The sequence below is a fragment of the Amia ocellicauda genome, chromosome 23 (genome assembly GCF_036373705.1).
Source record: "Amia ocellicauda isolate fAmiCal2 chromosome 23, fAmiCal2.hap1, whole genome shotgun sequence".
Classification (NCBI taxonomy): domain Eukaryota; kingdom Metazoa; phylum Chordata; class Actinopteri; order Amiiformes; family Amiidae; genus Amia; species Amia ocellicauda.
This window is the reverse complement of record NC_089872.1, coordinates 15,593,477-15,618,146: the sequence shown is the minus strand read 5'-3', so window position 1 is coordinate 15,618,146 and position 24,670 is coordinate 15,593,477. Positions and strand designations below refer to the sequence as shown.

General features: G+C 35.2%; 1 protein-coding gene across 1 annotated transcript in view; it reads right to left on the bottom strand.

Moving 5' to 3' along the window:
• eys (eyes shut homolog) overlaps positions 1 to 21,258 on the bottom strand; it is a 215,284-nt gene extending 194,026 nt beyond the window's left edge. Inside the window, exons 1-5 of the mRNA XM_066696777.1 lie at positions 20,493 to 21,258; positions 14,082 to 14,275; positions 12,897 to 13,015; positions 11,420 to 11,534; positions 3,193 to 3,352 (exon numbers count right to left, since the gene is read on the bottom strand). Of these exons, the coding sequence (XP_066552874.1) occupies positions 3,193 to 3,352; positions 11,420 to 11,534; positions 12,897 to 13,015; positions 14,082 to 14,275; positions 20,493 to 21,177 (1,273 nt within the window). The 5' untranslated portion in view covers positions 21,178 to 21,258. The remainder of the gene's footprint in view (positions 1 to 3,192; positions 3,353 to 11,419; positions 11,535 to 12,896; positions 13,016 to 14,081; positions 14,276 to 20,492) is intronic.
• Between the last annotated feature and the right edge of the window lie 3,412 nt (positions 21,259 to 24,670).

Below are 24,670 nucleotides of genomic sequence, written 5' to 3'. Positions count from 1 at the left end.
TGTTACTTTGTCACTCAGTCAATGGGATGCTGTGGGATAAATATTAGTGTTCCATGTGATTCACATGAAAATCAAGCAAAATGTTAACTTGTGGGACTAAAATGCAATCCAGCTCAGACTAATGGATGAAGGTATACTTAACATTAATGTGTTGATAGTAAATAACAGTTCTATTTTATGCAGGATATTCATTCACACACACACACACACACCTCATCAGCCTATATCGATCCACTGCTACATGAAGGGCTCCCCAAGATGTTTCCACTTGCTTCAATATACAGCTTCTATTTTCCATGTCACGCCTGCAAAGTTTGATTTAATCTTCTCATCTTTTATGTGGTCCTCTTCCAAGTCTTATTTCTTTTCTTGGGGTACATTCAATAGCTTCCTTTGTCCATCATTAATCTGTTCTTTTTCTTCCAATATCTCCGGACTGTTGCCATTTTAACATTTTCACTATCAATGATGTCACATATTCTGGATTGTTTTTGCATGCATTCATTTATATTTGTTATGCCAAGCAGATATGTTTCCATGCTTATTTGTGTCATCCACAGTTTCTGTATCATTTTTGCATTTAGTGACCAGGTTTCAGAGCCATAAGTGAGCATTGGTTGTAAGCATTAATCAAATACGTTTCTCTTCAGGCAAGTGGATAGATTTCCATTCAACATTGCCCTGTTTCTTCCAAATTCACTCCATCCCATGTTTAGTTTTCTTTTGATTTCTTCAACAATATCTCTGTCTGTCGATCTTGGTGTCCAAGGTAGGTATAACTTTTGACTTCTTCAAGAATCTGTTGATCTATTTACATTTTCTTACAATTCAGCAAAGCTGTTAAACATGAGTTTGTTACTCAAGTTCATTTTAAGTCCAGTTCCCTTGTATGGATCTGAGAGTCCTTGAACTTGAAACCACAGGTCTTCAGGTGTTGTTGCAAATATGACATAATCCACAAATCATAAATTGTGTCACATGATTGCTTCATCTGCCCAGTCCAAAATCTAGAGCACATCTTGACATGAAGATGAAGATCTCCTTGACATACTCATTTGATCTGGCCAGTGTCTTGGTAAATAAAGCATAAATAATATGATTGATACCAATTGCTATTTTTGTAGTGTGCCATCTGACCATGTGAGGTTTCATGTTGTATAGACGCCTAAGCACAGCCCATTCTATTTCTGTCCTAAAATATTAAACATGAGCACCACACACACACACACACACACACACACACACACACACAAAAAAACATGACATGGATTTAAGAAAAGCAAATACTAACCACAAAGGTAATTTCTTCAAGCACATGATATCCTTAAAACCGAAACAAACCAAACAATCAAGGTGCACAGTGAACTCTGAAAATTTATAGCAGAGTCCCGCGGCTGAGGCTAGTAGGGCCTGAAATTAAGCAGGCCTCAGGTGACTTCTTCTAGCTTATATTTTCAACGCGAGGAGTTCAGGCAGCCGTGAATTGATTAATTCCTTCAGTCACTTACAGCAAGCACATCGTGAAAAACAATTTTTCCATCACTGAAGCGACACTAGATGTATGAGTCCTGCACAGCACAAAAAACTTGAAACTTGTGTAATACAATCTCCGACTTAACTGATTGACAGGTGAGGATTGGTTATGTTTTGGTCCCTGTCAGAGATAAATCTTAAAGACGAATGGATAGTGAATGAACACAGATTATACTTTTTTCTCCCCTCTGTGAATTCCACATAATGTGTGCTCCACTTAATGGACTTAGGCATAGATATTGTATTGCAAATTAAGCAACACAGCAGGTAGTGATTTTTGCAGTATTGCATTTATGTAGGAACAGAACATGCACTTCTGGCCAATTAGAAACAGATGCATGTTAACAACTTATTATCAAGGCATATCATTATTAAAGGATTGTGCAAACTCGGCTGCAGTTCCATCCCACTGCCTACAGAGCAGCACATAACTAAATACTTGAACCACTTTATTACCATCTCTATTCAAGACAGCTATGAAATACCTTTCTAAAAAATAATGTACATAAATACAGAGAAGATTGTAATTACACAGTGACAAATCCTTACCAATTCACGGTTATATTAGGCACAGAATATACATGTTTAAACTAAGTACATCAATAAAACTGACATATTAAAATGGATGATTTTGATTTATTTTGATTTTTGTTGTATGAGGCAGTCAGAGTCCAGTCATGTACAGTCATTTGGATATTTTAAAAGTGTGAAAATTAGGAAATACAGTAAATATCAATTACATATTATACTGATTTCCTGTTGGGGTATTTTAACACTACACTACATTTTTGGAGCTAAAGATTAGAAATCAGTCTAGGTGAGAATCAACAATAAAGCCAATTACATTAGTGTACTTAAGACAATCAGATACTGATCTAGTTTACGGTACTCAAAAGGCAAAAGGGTGCCATCTGTGTGAAATGCTAATGCTAACTGAATAGGAAACACACTGATAAAATGTTGCAACATTGGTTTTCTTCATTTTTTAGACACATGATAAAGCAAATTATAACATAAGCCATTTAGACAAGCAATGTGCAGGGATGACTGATTTGCAAGGTATGCTTTTTCATTTTGGTGAAACACAGGATTTGACCTCAATTCAAAACACTTATAGTGAATAGAAAGAAGAAAAAAAAAAAACACAAAACAGAATGCTAAAATTGTTTTGAATTGAAATATAGGCAATTGTATCACCTGCAAAGTTTACCATTTTAAAATCATACATTTTCAATGCCTTGAGTAAAAAGAGCTTTATCTAAAGCTTATTCCACATACAATAAACAGGGCTTCAAAAGTCAATTACTCAAGCAAATGAAAAAAGTATATTCCATGTATGTCAAATCATAAATAACAATAATAGCCTGCATTTTGTGTTCTCATTTTGTTACTCGCTCTAATGTCTGAATTATGACTTTACATAAAGGCTCAAGAATCTCTACAGCTATAAAATGTTATTCCTTTTAAGAGACACAAAAACTCTATCTCACACACCACACACACACAAATCACAATCCGGCAAAGACAGAAAAACAAGGAACCAATGTATTTCTCTTTTTCTTTTATAGCAATACTGTGAAGAATACAACAAACAAAGAAACAAATTTAGTTTTATGTCATTCGGACACTGTTAGATGTTTGATATTGATAAAACTGTACCTGTGTAACCATGAAGGCAAATGCACTCGTACTGCGGGGGGGCTTTGGGTTGACTGGTATCAATACACGTTGCTCCATTTTTGCATCTGTTTGGGTAAATCAAGCAGGCATTCTCCACATACTGACAGAATTCCCCTGTCCATCCTGGAGCACAAAAGCACTATTTATTAAAGGAGGGAAAAAAAAAAAATCAGGTCTAGGTCAAGCCACTTCACAGTTCAGGTTGTGGTCATTTTGATAGCATGTGGTCATCACAATGAACAAGCAAGTTTGCATTCACACAGGATAATGATTTATAAATAAAATGCACTGGAAAATTATTATTATTTTATGGCCTATATTTCCGAACACAATGTTGCGAGAGATCATAGATTCTTCGGTGGAAGGTTGAGGTTTATGTTAACAGTATGTCCAGATGTTAATTAAAAGTGGTAATGAAACAGTTCATTTGTACTGGATAGTATCAATGTTTTGATTGCATTTGACATTTATTGGAAACAAACCTATGTGAATGTCTAAATGGTCCTGTAGTACAGACCTAGAATTACAGTTCATCTTGCAAATGATTAAATATGCCAACTCCTGACAGAACAGAAATAATTAGAAACTGATGGCAATATTACATTGCAATTTTCAGATACTGAAAGTAATATTGTAAATTAATGTGCCCAGTAGAACCAGAAATCAATGAGACCATACTTCTGTAAGTATTTTTCAGGAAAAATAAAATCAGAGGAAAGGAAGATATACTGATACTTGAAATTGAGTCAGAAAAAATAATATTGAATATCTTAAGGGGCTCTTGACTAAAAACTTTAATGTTTGGATTTTCTACCAACTTAAATTATACAAAAAAGGAAGGAGAGGCAAAATTGTCATGCTCGGAGTTCTTCATTTCGCTTTATACTTCAACACTTTCACGTCAGAAAGTAAAACCTATTAAGAATTCTAAAATTATTTGGTTGAATATTCTCTTGAAAATGTTAATGTCAGGACTGTTATAAAATTGTACAGTTATGGACAAATATGAAATTGTGGCTTGAATATGCAGATAAAGCCTAGCGTAAGAGCTGTCTTTTTTCTTTTTCAAAAATAACTGATGCCTGATTAACTTTTTCCATGTGAAACTACCAGAGAAAAAGCGAGAAAAGGAAAACATTAAAAAGAAACCTCCGCAGGTAACTTGAGTTACATCAACAATGATTTGTGCTTATTTCACATCAGGGCATTTTTCAGCTTTACACCACAGTAGGCAAATGCTGTGAAGTATGAAGATATTTTCAAGTAGGCCTTCTTTCATTTATAATGCTATTAGTGTCCAATTACATTTTCAAATATTGGATTATCTTACACATACTACCAAAGATGCCCATGTCTTTTTAAAGATCAACACATAGAGGCCTTTAACTGGCCATCTAAAAACTAAGGAGAGATTTGGAAAAACACTAAATAATTTTATATGCCAAGAATATGAATAATGTAATATACATATTTTTGGAAAGAAAAGCAAAGAACAAAATTTGACTACAATATTGCAATTTTCACAGATGCAAGACTGAATTATGTAACTCTATTAAGTAATATTGATTTGTTTATTCTGACATTCATTTTCCTATCATGCCATTATTGGTATTTTGTGTGACTGTTTTGTCTCTAATTTGAATTTGTAGCATAATATGCAGTTTAGAGACCTCTGTCCAGAACTTCAAATATCCTTGAAGAGTATACACTCACCTAAAGGATTATTAGGAACACCATACTAATACTGTGTTTGACCCCCTTTCACCTTCAGAACTGCCTTAATTCTACGTGGCATTGATTCAACAAGGTGCTGAAAGCATTCTTTAGAAATGTTGGCCCATATTGATAGGATAGCATCTTGCAATTGATGGAGATTTGTGGGATGTACATCCAGGGCACGAAGCTCCCGTTCCACCACATCCCAAAGATGCTCTATTGGGTTGAGATCTGGTGACTGTGGGGGCCAGTTTAGTACAGTGAACTCATTGTCATGTTCAAGAAACCAATTTGAAATGATTCGACCTTTGTGACATGGTGCATTATCCTGCTGGAAGTAGCCATCAGAGGATGGGTACATGGTGGTCATAAAGGGATGGACATGGTCAGAAACAATGCTCAGGTAGGCCGTGGCATTTAAACGCTGCCCAATTGGCACTAAGGGGCCTAAAGTGTGCCAAGAAAACATCCCCCACACCATTACACCACCACCACCAGCCTGCACAGTGGTAACAAGGCATGATGGATCCATGTTCTCATTCTGTTTACGCCAAATTCTGACTCTACCATCTGAATGTCTCAACAGAAATCGAGAATCATCAGACCAGGCAACATTTTTCCAGTCTTCAACTGTTTTTGGTGAGCTTGTGCAAATTGTAGCCTCTTTTTCCTATTTGTAGTGGAGATGAGTGGTACCCGGTGGGGTCTTCTGCTGTTGTAGCCCATCCGCCTCAAGGTTGTACGTGTTGTGGCTTCACAAATGCTTTGCTGCATACCTCGGTTGTAACGAGTGGTTATTTCAGTCAAAGTTGCTCTTCTATCAGCTTGAATCAGTCGGCCCATTCTCCTCTGACCTCTAGCATCAACAAGGCATTTTGGCCCACAGGACTGCCGCATACTGGATGTTTTTCCCTTTTCACACCATTCTTTGTAAACCCTAGAAATGGTTGTGCGTGAAAATCCCAGTAACTGAGCAGATTGTGAAATACTCAGACCGGCCCGTCTGGCACCAACAACCATGCCACGCTCAAAATTGCTTAAATCACCTTTCTTTCCCATTCAGACATTCAGTTTGGAGTTCAGGAGATTGTCTTGACCAGGACCACACCCCTAAATGCATTGAAGCAACTGCCATGTGATTGGTTGGTTAGATAATTGCATTAATGAGAAATTGAACAGGTGTTCCTAATAATCCTTTAGGTGAGTGTATATAAACATATACACATTTCCACTAAACTATCCTTTTAAGTAAATTTGGATTTATGCAGGGACTCCATATAATACCTAAGCTACAAGCTGATGAGAAACAATTGAACTACTTATTATTATGCTATTGATTTCTATAAATTATATCCATACATTTTCAGGCTGACTCAGTTTTCAACAAACTCTGAAACATAACCGATAAATATAGTTTAACTGTATGTAATTGAATTAAATTGATTAAACGAAATGAATCACCAAATAACACTTTATGAATGCAGTGAATACTTTGGATCACAACTACATGTGATATGTATCTAACACCGAAAAATAAATACTGTACACGCTTGAGAGGTTATGAATATCAAAGGTTAATTGTTTTGTTTGTATCAGGAACCACTGTTCAAGGGAGTGTATACTAACTGCTAATGATGTTGTAATTATTTAGTAAACTATGAAATTAATGTTTAATATTATATGATTACTTATACATTTATTTTTTATAAACAAACATGCAAATATATATAAATACACATCATCGGTGTCATCAGCCATTACTGACTCACAGCTGGATTTTTATTTTTCCACGATTACGGTAGGCAAGTTGTAATTTTTCCAATTTTCTATTTCAACATTTCTAAAGCTCTTACTCGCAGGCAAAAATTTTCCTTTTTTAATATACTTGTTTTATTTGACACAAGCATCTGAACTCAAAGGAAAACACGGTTCCGAAATAGTTGTAAAATTATAAATCAGTTTTCATTGCAATACCTTTGGGGTCCCCAAACCCTTTGATTAATGATTGCTACTATGCAAAGTAAAACTTTAGGATTTTCAGAAGAACTAAATGTTAAGTGAAATCAAGTCAAATCGTGTACAAAATCCACACAGCTGACGTTATTGGTTCAGAATTAATGACTGTGTAAAACGGTAACCAACACGGTGCTGCATTATTAATTCTGTTATTTGACACACATGCCCAAGAGTAGGAGTATCTGCTCCAGTGACAATGACAAAGTGGCTTGCCAGTGCGGAAACTGTATTTCTGGTTAAATCCTAAGGGAATTAACAACGATGGGAAGCTCCAGTTAATTGAAGACAAAAGTGGCAATCATACCATGCCATGTTCCTTTTATGTATGTTCATAACAGAATATTGAAACATAATTTGCGTAGTTTGATGTAATGCTATTAATAATGTGTGGTTAAAAAAAAATAAGAACATCCTATTTTAAGCACTTAATCTCTCTTTAAAATCTGGGGTCTTAAATCAAGAAGCAACAATTGTTTGAGTACTTGACTCTTTTGAGGACAAAGTTTGTTTACTTTGTCACCAAGTATTCACAGATTCTCCAGAAACATTTGATATCAGAAGATGGAGATATTTTAACTAGCATTTTTACAGTACTGTCTGTAAACGTTTTACTATCTTTTAAAACATCACTTTGAGTGCTGTATTTGAAGTATGCAACATGTACTTTTCTGTTATTTTGTGGCCACATCCAAACATGGGTTAAAAAAATAAAAATAAATTATGTTTTAGCTTTAAAAAATCTTCCCATGTAATGAGGATTGAATCTGTTACTTAACTCATCCTCCTTGAAAAACGAATCTGAGGATTAATGTGTCATAAAGCAATCAATGAGCAAATTAATAATAGATAAATATATGAACAAACAATGCTCTCATGGCTACAAATAGACTTCACAAGTGCCATAGAATCAATACAGTTGTGCACCTGAAGACAAACTGATACCTGACAGGTCCTTAAACCTGAAATCCAGGGGTAAGGAGGAGTATGTTTTATGTTCCTCTGCGTCTATGTACACGTAAATCTGATAAAGCCCCAAGAAACGCAAAGAAGATAGAAACAATGCAAATTCAAGCATCACATTAAAGCAGCCAACATAAATATTTGAGCTCAAAGATTCAACCCATCTCTTTAATTTAAATTAAGTTGGCTGGTGCTAAATTTCAAGATTAATTTACATAATTTCCCTTTTAGTAGTGTATTTGACTGGGATTCAATAAAGCAACTTGTCCACCTCCGTGTACAGTATGTTAGAAACCTAGATTTATGAATATAATACCATAAATTGTGTAAAGAGCAAGGTACATTTGCAGTGAAAAAGCAGTTAGTTTAGGCACAGAGCTCTCGTTTTCAAAGGAAGGTTTGAAAATTATTTATTTTTCAAATACACTATCCTAATGATGAATTGTACCATAAATACAGCCTTTTTATTTTATGGAAATACAGAGTGAAAAGTATCTATGGTTGCAGTGGGTGCACAACTAGATTTTTTAAACCAACAGGATTTTCCCAATCTCTGGAATGGATTTAAAATAAATGAATGTATTACGTTTAATTTCATCTATTAAAATATCACCTCAGATGCACCTATTATATCATCGTTAATATTAAGATTATTAGGAATTCCGTTAACAGAATACTTATTTTAACTTTAAAAAGCACATTACCACCAAAAACAAGCATGCTTGTTTTTGGTGGTAATACATATATACATATTACTGTTCAAAAGTTTGGGGTCACTTAGAAATGTCCTTGCTTTCCACTTCTTACACACCATATGGTCAAGCTGCTCCCACAACAGCTCAATAGGGTTGAGATCCAGCGACTGTCCTGGCCACTCCATTATAGACAGAATACCAGCTGACTGCTTCTTCCCTAAATAGTTATTGCAAAGTTTGGAGCTGTGCTTTGGGTCATTGTCCTGTTGTAGGAGGAAATTGGCTCCAATCAAGCGCCGTCCACAGGGTATGGCATGGCGTTGCAAAATGGAGTGATAGCCTTCCTTCTCCAACATCCCTTTTACCCTGTACAAATCTCCCAATTTACCACCACCAAAGCACCCCCAGACCATCGCATTGCCTCCACCATGCTTGACAGATGGTGTCAAGCACAATGCCAGCATCTTTTCATTTGGTCTGCATCTCTCGAATGTTCTTCTTTGTGATCCGAACACCTCAAATTAAGATTCGTCTGTCCATAACACTTTTTTCCAATCTTCCTCTGTCCAGTGTCTGTGTTCTTTGCCCATCTTAATCTTTTCTTTTTATTGGCCAGTCTGAGATATGGCTTTTTCTTTGCAACTCTGCCTGGAAGGCCAGCATCCCGGAGACGCTTCTTCACTGTTGATGTTGAGACTGGTGTTTTGTGGGTACTATTTAATTGCCAGTTGAGGACCAGTGAGGCGTCTGTTTCTCAAACTAGACACGCTAATGTTTTTGTCCTCTTGCTCAGGGGCCTCCCACTCCTCTTTCTATTCTGGTTAGAGCCAGTGTGCGCTGTTCTGTGAAGGGAGTAGTACAGTAGTTTCTCGCATTGGAATAGCCTTCATTTCTCAGAACAAGTACAGACTGACGAGTTTCAGAAGAAAATGGTTTGTTTCTGGCCATTTTGAGCCTGTAATCAAACCCACAATTGCTGATGCTCCAGATACTCAACTAGTCTAAAGAAGGCCAATTTTATTGCTAATTTAATCAGCACAAGAGTTTTCAGCTGTGCTAACATCATTGCAAAAGGGTTTTCTAATGATCACTTATTCTTTTAAAATGATAAACTTGGATTAGCAAACACAATGTGCCATTGGAACACAGGACTGATGGTTGCTAATAATGGGCCTCTGTATGCTGTGGTAGATATTCCATTAAAATCAGCCGTTTCCATATTTGTACTAGCTTAAAATACATGTTATATTGGTCATTTTTGGACAAAAAACTATTTAAATATATTTGCTGATGCCCTGTTTGTCTGTTCTTGGAGATAAATGTGGACATTTACTTGCAAACATACACTATTTAAGTGTCAGGTAAAAAAAACACTGTTGTACTATTATCTTTACCCAATATTTTTAAGGACCAAAAAGCTTCATTAGTTAACATGACTGGCTAAGATTCCCTAAACAGTAATACACTTTACACAATAATTGTATTAACACATTTCTTAAATTCACTTATTCATTTTCTTACCAACATACACTATTACTTTTCTCTTTGGAAACGGGATATATTTTACTCTATGTAGTGAATTATTTAAGAATTGAAATAATGATTCTTCATGTCTGCTTTGTGCATTATTGATCAAACTACAGAAAGAAGGCAGTCTCGGCGGTGTGGAGAAGGTTTTGAAAGCCATGCTCCTACAATTCATTAGCCCAACTGCTCATTTTTGATGTTTCTGTCCATAAATAAAACAGAACTTAAAATCTCGTCTGAACATGGATTTACAAGGTGAACCATCGCTTGATATTGGTAGTAGCATAGGTGGTAAAGGTGGATCTGTTCACACTGAAGCATCTACTGTAGACATGAGTGATTATCCAGTCTTTAAAGAAGTTTAGTTAACAGAGGCATTGGAACATTGAATTCTTCTTTCCAAAACCTATGCTTCATCGGCGATGGAAACACTGTGAGATTTGAGTACCTAAGAAAACACAATATAATCTCTAAAGCTAACATGTGAAACACATTGCCTGGAATTTTAATGCATTGACTTTGGGATCTGAAAAGTACAGTACAGCAGATGAGAAACAGGAATACAGGGTCACTTCCATTTCAAATTCTGTCCAAAGGTTAGTCACTGTTTTTCAGTGGGATGTGTGTGACCCTGCTTTTGATTGAGTAGACTTCCAATGATTGTCATACTATTAAGGTTACTTTAAAACTTACATAGCTACAGTAATTGTATTTGAATAATGGCACAGTAAAGCATTTTCAATGTACTTGCATGATATTACAACTCTTTTTTGTAGTTGTTGTCAAGTTCTAAAATCAAATAAACATTGCTCATATGCCAGTCACTGGTCTACAAATTCATAAATCAGTCAGTCAAGTGAAAAAAAGGGCTCTGAACACTTCAACACCTAATCAAACACATTTAGTCATGGAAATCAAGACTTTATTAGCAATGACTACAACCCCCTAAAATAAGGTATAATTTTAATCACATATATAAATATAGTCCTTCAAGACTAACTTTTGAAAGTGGAAGATTTTTTATTCATCTGTAGGCATCGAAATGTAAGCTGTCAAAAGCACACAAAAAAGACTGCATTTTAATAAGCCTTGGAAAAAGTTCCTGTATAAACTCTCTATGGATGCAACATCAATGGTTTTCATCAAGAGAGTGTGTACAGAAAGTGATTTAATCAACATACATGCATTTTTTTTGTTTGTATATAAACACAACCTAATAAGTTTTATGTGCCTTTGCTGTCTTTTTACATTTGCAGACATTAAATTAATTTAGTGCATATTAAGTTACTTACACTATACCCGCCAATTATATTGAGACACAATCCTTCATTCAGACAGTTGACGCTGAGCAGCCTGCAGTAGTCAATTATATTCTCACATTTCTTCCCAGTAAACCCTCTAAGGCATCTGCAAAAATACAATAGCATTAGGAGAAATGCACCATTGACTCAAACTACTGATGATGTACTATGGTTTTACCCTTAACATTTTAAATTAAGTTATGATTTGCTGTATTGACATAAACAGCATAGCGCTTCTTTCTTCTTAAACATATAAATCATGCTCCTGCACCATTATATTGGGAAACATATGCTTAACGAAGGTACATTATGGATAGATAGATAGATGATGGATATATATAGATAGTTAAATAAATATACATAAGTAAAAAGTATAAACTGCACATCACTGACTACGAGAACATTCAAGTGAAGTCAAACAATGGCAGGTTCTAACAGTTATGAACATCCGGTCCCTTGAGACGGGCGCCAACGTCTTTCATTTTCTCTTACAACACAGCACATTTTCCTACTAAAGACTCAGAGACTGTTTCATTGTTTCAGATTACCTATGGATCTTTAGATTCCCCAAGGCATTTTTCAATCACGTTTTTTATTAAAATATCCAGCTCTGTCTTTTTTCACTTGTTATTGACTTCGAGAATACATTTGAATTTATTGACACAGAAACGATCTTTGCCATAAATTTCCACTGAGGGACTCCTTTAAAGTCGGGCAATGCATTTGTTTTCTAGGGCAACTCAAGAATGACACACACATTTTGTGGTCAGCGATCATAGACTGTGCCCATATGTACTGGTACCAAAATGGGGAGGTGGAATTGAATTATCTTAAATTGAACATATTTAATAAACATTTTAAAGTGAACATATAGACACTCAAACAATGCTACTAAATAAATCAGTAGGTTAGTTCAATAAAACATTTCACAGTGGAAGTGTAATGAATCACTACTTTTACAAAATACAACCACAGACAGATCACATTTAAGAAACACAACAAAATGGAGAGCAACCAAACTGGAACAAACACCCTGTTCTGCTTGTCTTACCAATAACATAACCATTCAAGTATACATTGCAATTAAAGCACAAAACCATTTCTATGGCAATTGCCCTTAACAAAGTTACACAATTTAGAACAACTGATGAAAAGCACAATATTTATTTTAATGAGAAATATATAGAGCAGAGTGAGTATATCTAAGACTACAACACTGTTTGTAGCTTATATCAATTAAGGAAATGTACAGTTTTTTCTTGGAAAACCCAACAATGCTTGAATTAATTTAAATTAAATGCTTGCATATTGATGAGAAAACATTGGTATTATAATTTAATGTTGAGAGAATCAAAAACACTTCTTTTGAACATCAGTGACAACAAACAGAATTATAATGATGCGTATTTTTAAATCTGCAAAACTGTTGATTCAAATCTACTAGGAATTAATGAAGTTCCCATATTACCTGCAAAAATAGTCATTGGCCAGATGTGTACAGCTGCCATTATTCAGGCATGGAGACGGTGCACACAGGTTCACGCACGGCCTGCCTGTGACGCCTTCTTCGCACACACATGACGCATTCTCCAGAAAGCAAGAAGAAAAACACAATTACATGTTAAACCTTAGAAAGATCAATACATTAGGCATAAGATGAAAAGATGACTCCAAAGGTATCTTCTCAATAAAACAAGTAGATGTAGCTACAGAACCCTAAAGTTACAGATAACTAACTGTGGATATGCAATACAAGAAGACACAAATAAATAGAGATAAACATACAGACAGATTGATAGATAGATGATAATACTTCTTAAAAAGCACCACGATGTTCTGGATGCCACCTAAGAAATATATTGCACTTATTTTCTGTGGAATCATTATTTTGATAATAACTCCAAACATGCAGCCTGCCAGAGCGGATCAATTAGAAATAAATACATAAATCTCAGGGGATGTGCTGAACACAAGCAGAGCGGGGTGGTTATTACAGCCTGTAGTCTTTTACATTTGTAGATTGGGTGCTTGCAGTTTTCTGACAGATAGATTGGGTTATAAAATGACAAGATTTAGATGGAATTGATGGCCAAAAAAGCGGTTTAATTAATGAATTATATGAGATACGCAAGAACCTAAAAGAAACTATACCATATGATACCTGCTAATTAAAAATGCTCACTCCCATAATATTCAGTACATTTTAAACCTCACACGGTAAGTTTTGTATTGATAACTTATGAAGGTCACACAGGAAGACAATTAGTTCTTTATTGTCTTTTCTTCTTGTTCATTCACTCACATAATAGGGGAACTGCTGCCACTCAGAAGTGCACAGATTAGGGGGGGGAAAATAGGATGTTTCTCCTCAACATTTGTTGGTAACGGCTGAAACGGAAAATTGCAAGGGACATCTCACACAAAGAACATTTCATAATAGCAATTTCACTCTGGCACTTAAATATGCAATGGCTCATGCTGTTCAGATCAAACTGCTTTACAAGAGCCTCTCTCTTTTTTCAGTACAGAATTATTAATTGTTATTGTAACCTTCAAAATGACACCGCTTGATATGCTTCAAAGACAGCATATTAATTCCTAAGTGACATTTTATATTAATTAGTTCCTCTGAACAGGCAAAATAAAATCTTACATTTTCTTCCATGACGCAGGCTCGTTCCTGGTGACATCCATATGACATGCATTCACTGAGGTTAGTGTCACACACAGGGCCTGTAAAACCCAGTGGACACTCACAAGTAAATCCTGCCTTATTTTCTGTGCATACACCTCCATTTTTACATGGCTGGGGGTCACACTGTGTCTTCTTTCGCTCACAGAAAGTGCCTAAAAATGAAATAAAAGGTTAAGGATTAATGAAATGTAGACTACAGGGAAATAAAATACAATATTCTAAGGCTTCTTTGAAATGTTGCTCCAAACACATGGGTCTTTAAGGACTTATTTCAAGGTTTTCTTATTAATAACATTGTTTAATTACCATCCATTAATGCACACACTGAATAACACACAACGTTTGAAAGACATTTAAATAATGCCCTATGACTTCATGGATACCCATGAATACATAGTTATACCCCAGAGATAGCAGGTGCACGACAGATTGAAGCATAATTTTTTTAAATGTACAGGTCAATAGCTCAATAACAATGTATTTTATTCTCAGTTTGGATGTTCAACTTATTCCATGTCATGTGACTTCGGAGGCAGGCTGTTTACAAATTCAACAAATGGATACACAAATAGTTAGCACTGGGTAAGACTATTCTCTCTCTTGCAGATGTGGAGAAAGATGGGTTTGCGTTTCTCCTCACAGCCCCTCAACTTCAACCAAAGTATGGCGTGCATGAAGACGAGGCCAAGAAAGTGCTTTAAAATGATCACACCAGGTATCCTAGTCCTGCTGATCTTTGAGAAATGTTACAGAATCCTATTTCTAAAGTGTAACAATTATTTCTGCATTTCACCGGTATTCCCTTCCCATGAGATACATCTTAAATGTCTTGGTGACATGGTCTCATCGTGGGCTGAGATTTGACAGCGAAAGGTGAACACTCCACTGCATCCTTCTCCGCAGGTTTTCTATTACATTGCCAATTTCAAATTCATCTTTTATTATTTATTTATTTGTAGTTTTACAGCCAACACAAACCCATCTGTCTTTCCTGTTCTCCATTGTTAGCATATTCGTGTATGGTAATCCCTTGGTGATAGAACTTGTCCCAGAAGTTCCCAGCTATCTCCACTCCAAATGTGGTTCAGTGGAAATATATCTTGAGATATTCACCTCTTTGTTATTCTGTTTTTTGTTTGTATTTTAATTGGATCATGGAATTTATTCAAAAACAACAAACTATAACATACTCTATATATATTTAAAATAAAAAACACTCACGCACACACATTTACTTCAAATGCAACCCAATTCCAACAATTCCTTCCTGCACACAAATCTGTAATTTTTTACCAAAAATAAAAAATATCACTTTTGTAAGTCTAGGCATTTTCTGTATTCTCCTTTTACTGCACATAGACTCATTCCCTTATGCAAAACATCTCAGGGATCATTTTTATTCATTTAGTTTTATTTTCACATGAAATAAAAATAATAAACAAAAAAAAAAGAAAAAAACATTTGTAATTTAATTGTTGTATAGATTTAACATCCCAGCACATCCGCAGAACCCAACAATTTTATTGAGCCCTGCTGGAATGTACCGTTATTGAACTTGGCTCAATTTCTCTGCAGGTGGTTTGTGATAGTCAGTATGTAATTGCCACTGTCCTTGTGTTATGTTATTTACTGTAATACAACGGTAGTTGTACACAAATTGCCGATGTAATGGTTACTAAAATGGGCTCAACAGAGTTTAAAGCTGAAAAGGAATTCCTCTGAGCAATGCCTAGTTACAGCACAGAATATCAGAATTCAGGAGAAGAATCTCTTACCTAATTACAGGAAAGTGCTTTGGGAAACAGGCAATTTTGCAACAAATATTGTAATCTAGTTTAAGGGTAGAAATACACTAGGATTTTTAAACAACTGAACAATACAAATAGACTACAAAATGCATGAAGATTTTAGCCCACCAAACAACACTTCCAACTGAATTCATTAGATTCTTTAAATTTAAAAGTAATTAAAAGAGACATTAAAACATGTATTATATACAGCATCTTGCTGCACTTTGTAGGTTGTTTACACATGAACATTATTTTGACTTTCAAAATTCTAGTTATCTGGGTTGTCAAATGTTGTATATGTATGCAAACGCATACTGAGTTACAACATTTTTTTTTCATGACCCAAAGGGAATATGGCAAGACCATAATATTTAACAAAATGCACCTCCCATAAACCACATAGGAAAGCCTGGCAAAGCAGTATCAAAGAAAATCTAATTTGGAAAGTCCCGTGAGTTCCAGTCATTATTCTACATACAGAGGCTACGGCCTGTGAGGGCACCCTGAGCTGCAGTCGCCACTAACTTCTGAGTGATTAATGATAGGACAGGAATCCAGCAATCTCAGAGTCAAGAAACCATTAACTCCAAAGAAATCGGAGAAAGCCAGAGGGATAGCAAAAGTCAAAACATCAGCTTTAACAGCAGCTAGAGATGCCTCACTTGGAGTGATTTTGATGAGAACAGAAAATTACTGGATACAGACCCTGACAATGTATCTGGAGCGAACAGTATGCCTTTGGTACTTCAGAATAATGCCTTTGTCTTACAGCACCGCAAATACATATGCATTTTAAGAAATGGCCCACAACAAATTCCACATCAGATTACATTTTTTCTGGGAAAAATGGAAATGTATAAAATTTTACTTCAGTGAACCAGGAATTTCTGTATTCTGCTAAAGAAACAATAACAACAACAACTTAATAAGTAGGAAGCTATTGCCATTCAACAACAATATACTGTTCCCTTCCACTTTCATCTGATTTCTGAACACTTATTACCATCTGCATTGATGAATAACGGTAAAGCCAAGGCTGAGCTGCATTTCACAATTATCACTTGTAACTTCCATCTCTGTGTTAAAGAAAATACACACAAAGGTCTCTGATTTATCCACTGCAGTACCTTTGAAAGTTGCTGGAATACAGTTCATGCAAAATGGGCAGAATTAAGGTAAATCAGTCTAAGAAAAAAACATTCATACACCAAGCGATCTTGAAAATGATTCAAATGAAAGCACTTTCTGCAACTACTCTTAGTAAAGTATATAATATGGACATGATGATCTCTCAAAACATTATTATTATTTATTTCTTAGCAGAAATCATTAATCACAATACATACACAAAATAATTGATCATTCACAGATATTTTATTTGTAACTCAGACCACTAATCTGTGTCAGTCAGTTAATGGACACTGACCATTTTTAACCATTTAAGTGGTTGAAATAAACAATGCAGAGACAACTGGATCTCAGTCCCAGGAATCTTAACAGATACATCTTATTAACACACCTTTTTGACCTTTTCATTTATTGTTTTCTTGTTGTTGAATCTCACTGCCTAATAAAACAAGCTCAACATAGCTTTGCACAAACAATGTCCATTTCTCTATGTAATCTCATGATTGCATCTGACACAGCAGATTAATTTTCTTTTGCACACTGCTGCATATTGCTGATCTTCGTTTTTCCATGGACAAACACTTTGGATAGACAGAAGATCCCGTAACCTCGCTCATGTTGCTGCTGAAGTGGCTTTTAATCCATCTGACAACCTTATGAGCCATCAATGACAAGATTAACCTCCACATCAGCAAAAACCTGCATGATCATGCAAAACAAACCATGCAGGGAATCTTAATTAGAGCACTTTCATATAACTGTGCCGGTTACCATTTTTTCTTGATTCATTATTAACAAAGAAAAGCAAATATTTCACATGCAAATCAAGGACTGCAAGAAACAAGGCAATACTGGATGAATGTATAATACAAATGTTGAGTTTCAGAGAGGACACGTAATAGAAAATAAGCCTCTGTACTATATGAACTGCAAGAGAAAATCCCTTAGTATATTAACAGTCTTATTAATATGTAATTTTGTATATTTGGTGGAAAGAGCTGTGCAGGGAATTTCTGAAGAATGCGTGACTGTCATGCTACATCCAAACATTTAATTACCTAATATGGTACAAATAAACGTAACCATCACCTCAATATAATTCAATAATCTATGAAAACTTGGCTCACAATGCTTACATTACATTCCCCTGCAAAATGTGTGGTTGACACAACAATGCATGTTCTTCATAACATTCTTCAGAGAATCCAAACAAACTAAATGCCAATTTTAAGTTTTAACAACAATTACTTCTCATTCTTTTCTTTTTCTATAGCAGAACAAAGCTGAATTAAAGAATAACTACAGTAGCTCACCAAAATAGTAATATCAAACATTCAGTGAAAAAACTGCAGATATCTGGTACTTTATTGGGGGGATTTGAGAGTTAACAGATGTCTGGTCTCCCTCATTTGTAGTCCAGAAAGTTCCTTACATTTCGCCTTGCTGTATTTTCTCAGTTTTATTATATTGCCTACTCTGCCATTATGTTCAGTTACTACATTCGTTCCAGTTGCATCTCCAGTACAAATACGTGTCTGTGTGTAAAATAAAATACCCTCCTCCATGTCATTTATATATATTTTTCTAGATGTCAGAAGTCAGGACAGGGCGATGAAATAAACATGCTACATAAAAAAGTAATAATAGTAGATTGATATGTTCACTCTAACACATTGCTACCCATTAACCAAAATCTGGTATACCAGTCTCATTATAAAGCATCTGCAACACAGTGAAATGATGCATTCACTACCAGTCCAACACTACTTTTTTTTTTTCTTTTTACATGTTTGTGAATGTGTTCTTGCATTTTAGAAAACAAAAGCTACAAATCGCCTCACACATGCAATTTAAAATACCAAAGCGATTATCCCCTTCATTGTGCTACTGAACTTCTTTTCTAATAGTACAAAAGCTGAGAATTTATCATCCCACAGCACTAAATTGCTTAATCAATATTAATTTTTGAATTGATTGGATAAAATTGATTATGTACTTAATGTAAATGAACAGTCATCCATGAAAGTTTTTTTTTGTTTTTTTTTCCAGAGCAGACTGAAACCAGAAAATACAAATAAACCGTTTTGTCAACTAAGCTTTCTGAAGCCAATATCAATAATTATTTCCACAGCCTTGTGAATATTATACATATTAACAGTATTGCTGTATAATGAAGTATAATGCTTAATTAAACATAATAAATCAATTTATCACAGACATAAAATACAGAATAAAATAACAAGCAATTAAGTACAAAAAGTAAATGAATGCAATGCAGTAAAACGCTTTTTTGTGTGTGTACAGTCTGACCTGTAAACTCATCATTAAAAATGATTATAAATGCACTTTATATTTCAATAATGTACAATTTACATTGAATTGGAGCATTATTAAAAGATTGTGAGCGGTCCACTAAAAGCCACAGTTAATCATTCAGAGATGCCAGCTACAGTATCTCACAGTATGAAACTGAACCTCACAGTTATTTCACTAAACCACTGTTTCCGTATGGCATCTTTCCAGGGGGGGAAGGATGTGCCAAGCAGGACGTTGTAAAGCAGGTAGCCAGTTTAAAATGATCAAGACTAATAGACAAGCCCCATCTGGCAAAATGTCTTAACATCATTACTACTGTACAACCAATGGCAAGGCAGGCATGTTCAACAACAAGCAAATCCTTCAACAGGGACACACTAGCTTGTGGCATCATAATTGGCATGATAAGTGAAAATGTATTTTGTCTGGACAGAACTAAGTATGGTACACTGACCTTATGTATATACTATGTGTGCTCATGCTCATGCTTTAATTTGACTAAGTGCCATCTTCTGGAAAAAGCTTGTTTAAATAAGGAATGACAATGGCAGTGGGCGATGGCAAAACCATATAACCACTTCCAGCTTTTCAACCCAAGGCAGTAAAAAAAAGAAAATAAAACCTGAAGGTGCAACACCATCTCTACATATAGAATCTGCTTTAACTGGCAAAGGACTCAGCAGACAAGAAAATTGAAATCCAAATTAGATGAGGGAAAAAATAGTAAAGTAGAAGGCAATTAAGAATGCTTTCAGGTGGTACAGAAAACATTTCACAAATAATTATAGTGATTAGAGGAAAAACTTACTGGAAAATGTTACTCGGATATATAGCCCATGGGCATATGTGTATCTACTTGAAATAATTGGAGTAATTTAAATTAGGAAAAAAAGTGCTTACAATAAATAAATAAAGATAGATAAACACACATACATGCATATTCAGAAGGAATGCAGAAGTAGGACAGTTATTTCCAAGCAGCTGAAGTTTAGTCACAGCAACTTAATGTTACTCCAAAACAATTAAATAATAAATGAAGTTGTGAAATACAAATACTTTGCAATGTTTTGCAGTTGTTTAAAGTGTTATTATACACAGCAAGTCCCATAGTAATGCCTTACATGATATTCCTTACCTGTAAAACTTGAAGGACACACACACTGTCTGTGTTGTGATGTTACTTCACGGCTCACGCATGTTGCACCATTCAGGCATGGATTTTCAGAACAAGCCTCAAACTCTTCACAATATTGTCCGTAATAATGTGTATTGCACTGGCAACTGTACATGTCCTCCAAAATATGAGTTCTGCAAACCCCGTTGCCAGAGCACAGTGGTGTATTCCAGATGCTTTCACAGTGTTGTTCCTTCACGGTCACATTTATTCGAAGGCCCAGTTTGCATAACTGGGGACTCCCCTCATGAACTGCAGTAAAATAGTGTGCTCCAGGTGTCAGCCACTTGGGCTCAATCTCCTGACTCTCCTTTATATTGTTTACAAAGAGTAGCTGGTCATGGAAATAGTTTATTGTAGAACAGCTTTCAAAGTCTTCTCTAGACAATGAAATAATCTTGATCCCATAAGATTCTAATGTTTTATCAGCAGAAAAAAACAGATTATCTCCTAGCTGTAACTGAAGGGGGCATATTTGTGGGAAGCTGAAAAGTTCAGTGATGGACACGTGTTTTTTCAAATCTGCATTTCTCCCATCCCAGCATTCAGTGAAATCTAAACAAATATTTCCTGCCAGGGTCCATTGGATTTTGACGTTTTGTGACTGCGAATGCCAATCAGTGGCAGTCTCTCGATCGCACACCATCTGCCCAGAGATGCTGCAATGTGTTAAACAAAATACTAATATTAGTCGCTGAAACGGCAGATATTTCCAGTTTATCTTCCACACGGGGTTGCGGATCATTTTGATGCAGTTTCCAGATTCTTCCAAATAGCGTACCTTCAGAACGGACCGTTCCCACAGCAAGAATGGCTTGGACAAGGATACATTGAATTTAGCTTTATTCCACAGATGGATATTGACCTGAAATCAAAAAGAAACATACTCAAAATGATGTTTATTTAACACAACAGCATTAACAAAACTGTCTAAATACAACTGAAGGATAAATAAAATCATCAACACTGTTGTATCTTGTTTGAAAGCATTAATACATGTTCCGAGCTAAACTTATCTAACTTTCCCTGACAAAAAGTAAAAAACTAATATACTTATATACAAATTCCGGACTATGACAAATCCCACATTACTGTGATTAAACATAATAAAACATTATCACCCAAGATGCACTAGGGAGATTTTGGTTTGCTCACGGTTTATGTAGCCCATGACAGTGACAGATAAAATATTCCCTCACTCCTGCAGAGCTCAAATCTCCCAGTGACAAGTATTAAGATGAGTTAGAGCAGACAGTATTGTCTTTCTCCCTTAGGCTCTTTACAAACCCGTGTACGGAAGATAAAAGGACAGTGTATGGAGATAAAGCATTATCTGAGCAACTTCTTGACCTGCTCGCAATGACTGATATGAATAACTTCCTGTGATAAGTGTAAAGGTTTACTGACAATAAGAAGTACACATATAAATGTAGTGAGGACCCGATATTGTGATGAAACCTGATAACATGAATGAGTCGGTGCTCTCTGTACAGTAGTGCCTGTAGCTGGACTGTCTATCCACGTGGATGTCTGGGAGATAATAATAGGGAAGTGATACAGATTGCTTGATCATAAAGGTACAAACTGCATTGTTTATAGATTTTAACACTGTAAGAGAATATGGGACTAGAATGATGTGAGCTACCTATAATGATTATCTCCATTATAGTTCAAGAAAGATTGAAAGAAATCAAATGAAGCATCCGCTTTCTATAGGCTACATTTTCATACATCTGGTATGTCAAATACTACAAATATTGTTTAAATCCAGTACCTAGTGACATATTGTTTCATTACAGTTTAATGCGGCCTATACACATAATTGTCAGCATTACAGAATTACTCTTTCCATAATTTTCACATATAATATTACAATATAATCCTGTTTTTTTTTTTTTTTTTTAATACCCAAGCATTGTCTGTAATGTAACTGGAAATATAGAATGACAAAGTTTGGAATAAAACTAATAACATTGTTAGTCATAGAACATTAAATATTACCATAAACTATGCTAACTCTAGCCTTACCCCTACCCACGTGTGACTTCGTTGGACCATCAGATTTTTCAGCTGTGTTTTCACTTAATCCCAGTGATAACTGGGCACTTATAGTGGTTAAAACACAATCAAGATGTCACAATAATAGCTCAAAGTAACATAAAACATGAAACTGTGAATGAGAATGCTTGGAAAGGTGTGTCCTTTCACAGAGTTAATAATTACCACTTCACATACTTCAATTCAAGTGTAATTAACTTGGACAGCTGGGTTCTGATCAAAGCAGAGTTCTTCTTTTGTTTTTAGCTTCACACACATTGTACTTGCCTATGTGTCTTTAAATACGCTGCTGTATCTGTCATTCAACTAAATTACACACAGTGATAGTACTCACATATAATTGATCGACTATATGGTATAATTAGCCTGCAATTATAGGTATACAGAACAACTACATTTACATTGGAATTGTCATTAATCATCTATTACCCTATTATATTCTTAATTTAACTGTGGTCTGCCAACAACATGCACTAACAATTCCTTTTACCAATTAATATATTTTTGTTTATATTGCCCTATGCTGAAATAAAATCACAATTATATATAACATGGGAAGTATCAAATATACAGGCTGGAAAAAGGAGGGAAAAATGAAAATAAGTTAGCAATCAGCATTCTGAAAACTTAATGTTCACATGCTTGCAAAATGCAAAATGCTTGCACACTGTTTCTTCCAAAGTTAGCTGGAACCCTTATTTGTCATTTGGTGAAAGATATTCCCAAACGCATTCTTACACTCCCTAGATACTATGCTAATCCACTTACATATCCAACAGGCTATATGTCTATTTTGGTCTTCCTTTAAAAAATAGATTTTTGACATAGATAAACCTATTACCATAGTCTTATTTCGACACTTAACAAATATATGCCATTTTAATAGGCAGGCAATAATTCCAACAATACACAGGGAAAACTGCATTCCAAAAAGTACACAAAAATAAATAAAGAAATACTCAAAACCAAGCAAACATTCTACTTCATGGACTTGTTTTCTACAACTGAAAACTGGTACTTCGTTGGAACATGTTCAAAAGGAAACTGTCTTTACAAAATCAATACTGGGTCACCTTAAAATGTATTTTCTCTGGTCCCACAGGATACTTACAACAAAATATTTAAATTTTCATACCTCTGGGCTTTAAAGAAAAGCTCACAAATCCACTGGCACCAATTCACTCACTTTTTGGGTTTGATTTAGCTAAACACTTCATAGCTTGCAGCAAAGAACCAAAGCCTTCATAAAAGGGGATGTTTTGAAAGAAAGAACAGACGGCACATTAGAATGGCAGACGAAAGAGGTGAATCAATTAAGGCTCTTTATTTTACTTTTCACAACAGCCGTTGTGATGTAATGCAAAGTTTCAGTGCTTAGACTTCTTTCAGAACACAAACCTTGAGCTCAACCTGACTTTTTTTTATTCACCGTCTGTTCCTAACAGTTCAACTCAATTATTTTGATCATGATAATTTAAAGCCATCTTTTCCACTTCCACTACGTGTACTCCTTTGAAGAGTCAGAGACAACACCCTACAATTGATTGCGTTTTGCTATTTAAGTGCTTAAACCCACTTGGCTGATGGACAACAGCACTGCGATGAGAATGTGAATTTCCAATTCTACTCAAATAACGTGACTTGGATTGGTTCTCAAAATATATTAGATTAAAGATTAAAACAATTTCCTTAAGCATATAATATGGTTATTCGAATGCCCTTAGAACATAATTTTGACAAAATAATTGTATTATTTGAGGATACAATTATCTTAGCATTTATGATCATACTGAAACTCAAATATATGAAGGCTACAAAAAGTGGCCGTCTTCCTATGAGAGATTCCAGTTAGGCTGCATGTAAACAGATTAAAAAAATGTATATGACTTCATTGTCTTGGCTGTGTAATAGCACTTTTGGGGACAATTAATAATACACACATACATAAACAAACTTTAAAACCATGATAATGGATCATCATTTATTCATATTTTTTGAGCAATGTAAACATGTATGCCAATTATTTCTACACAAAAGGAAGCAATTGATCACTGGAGGCAAAATGTGTGTACAGTTCAATT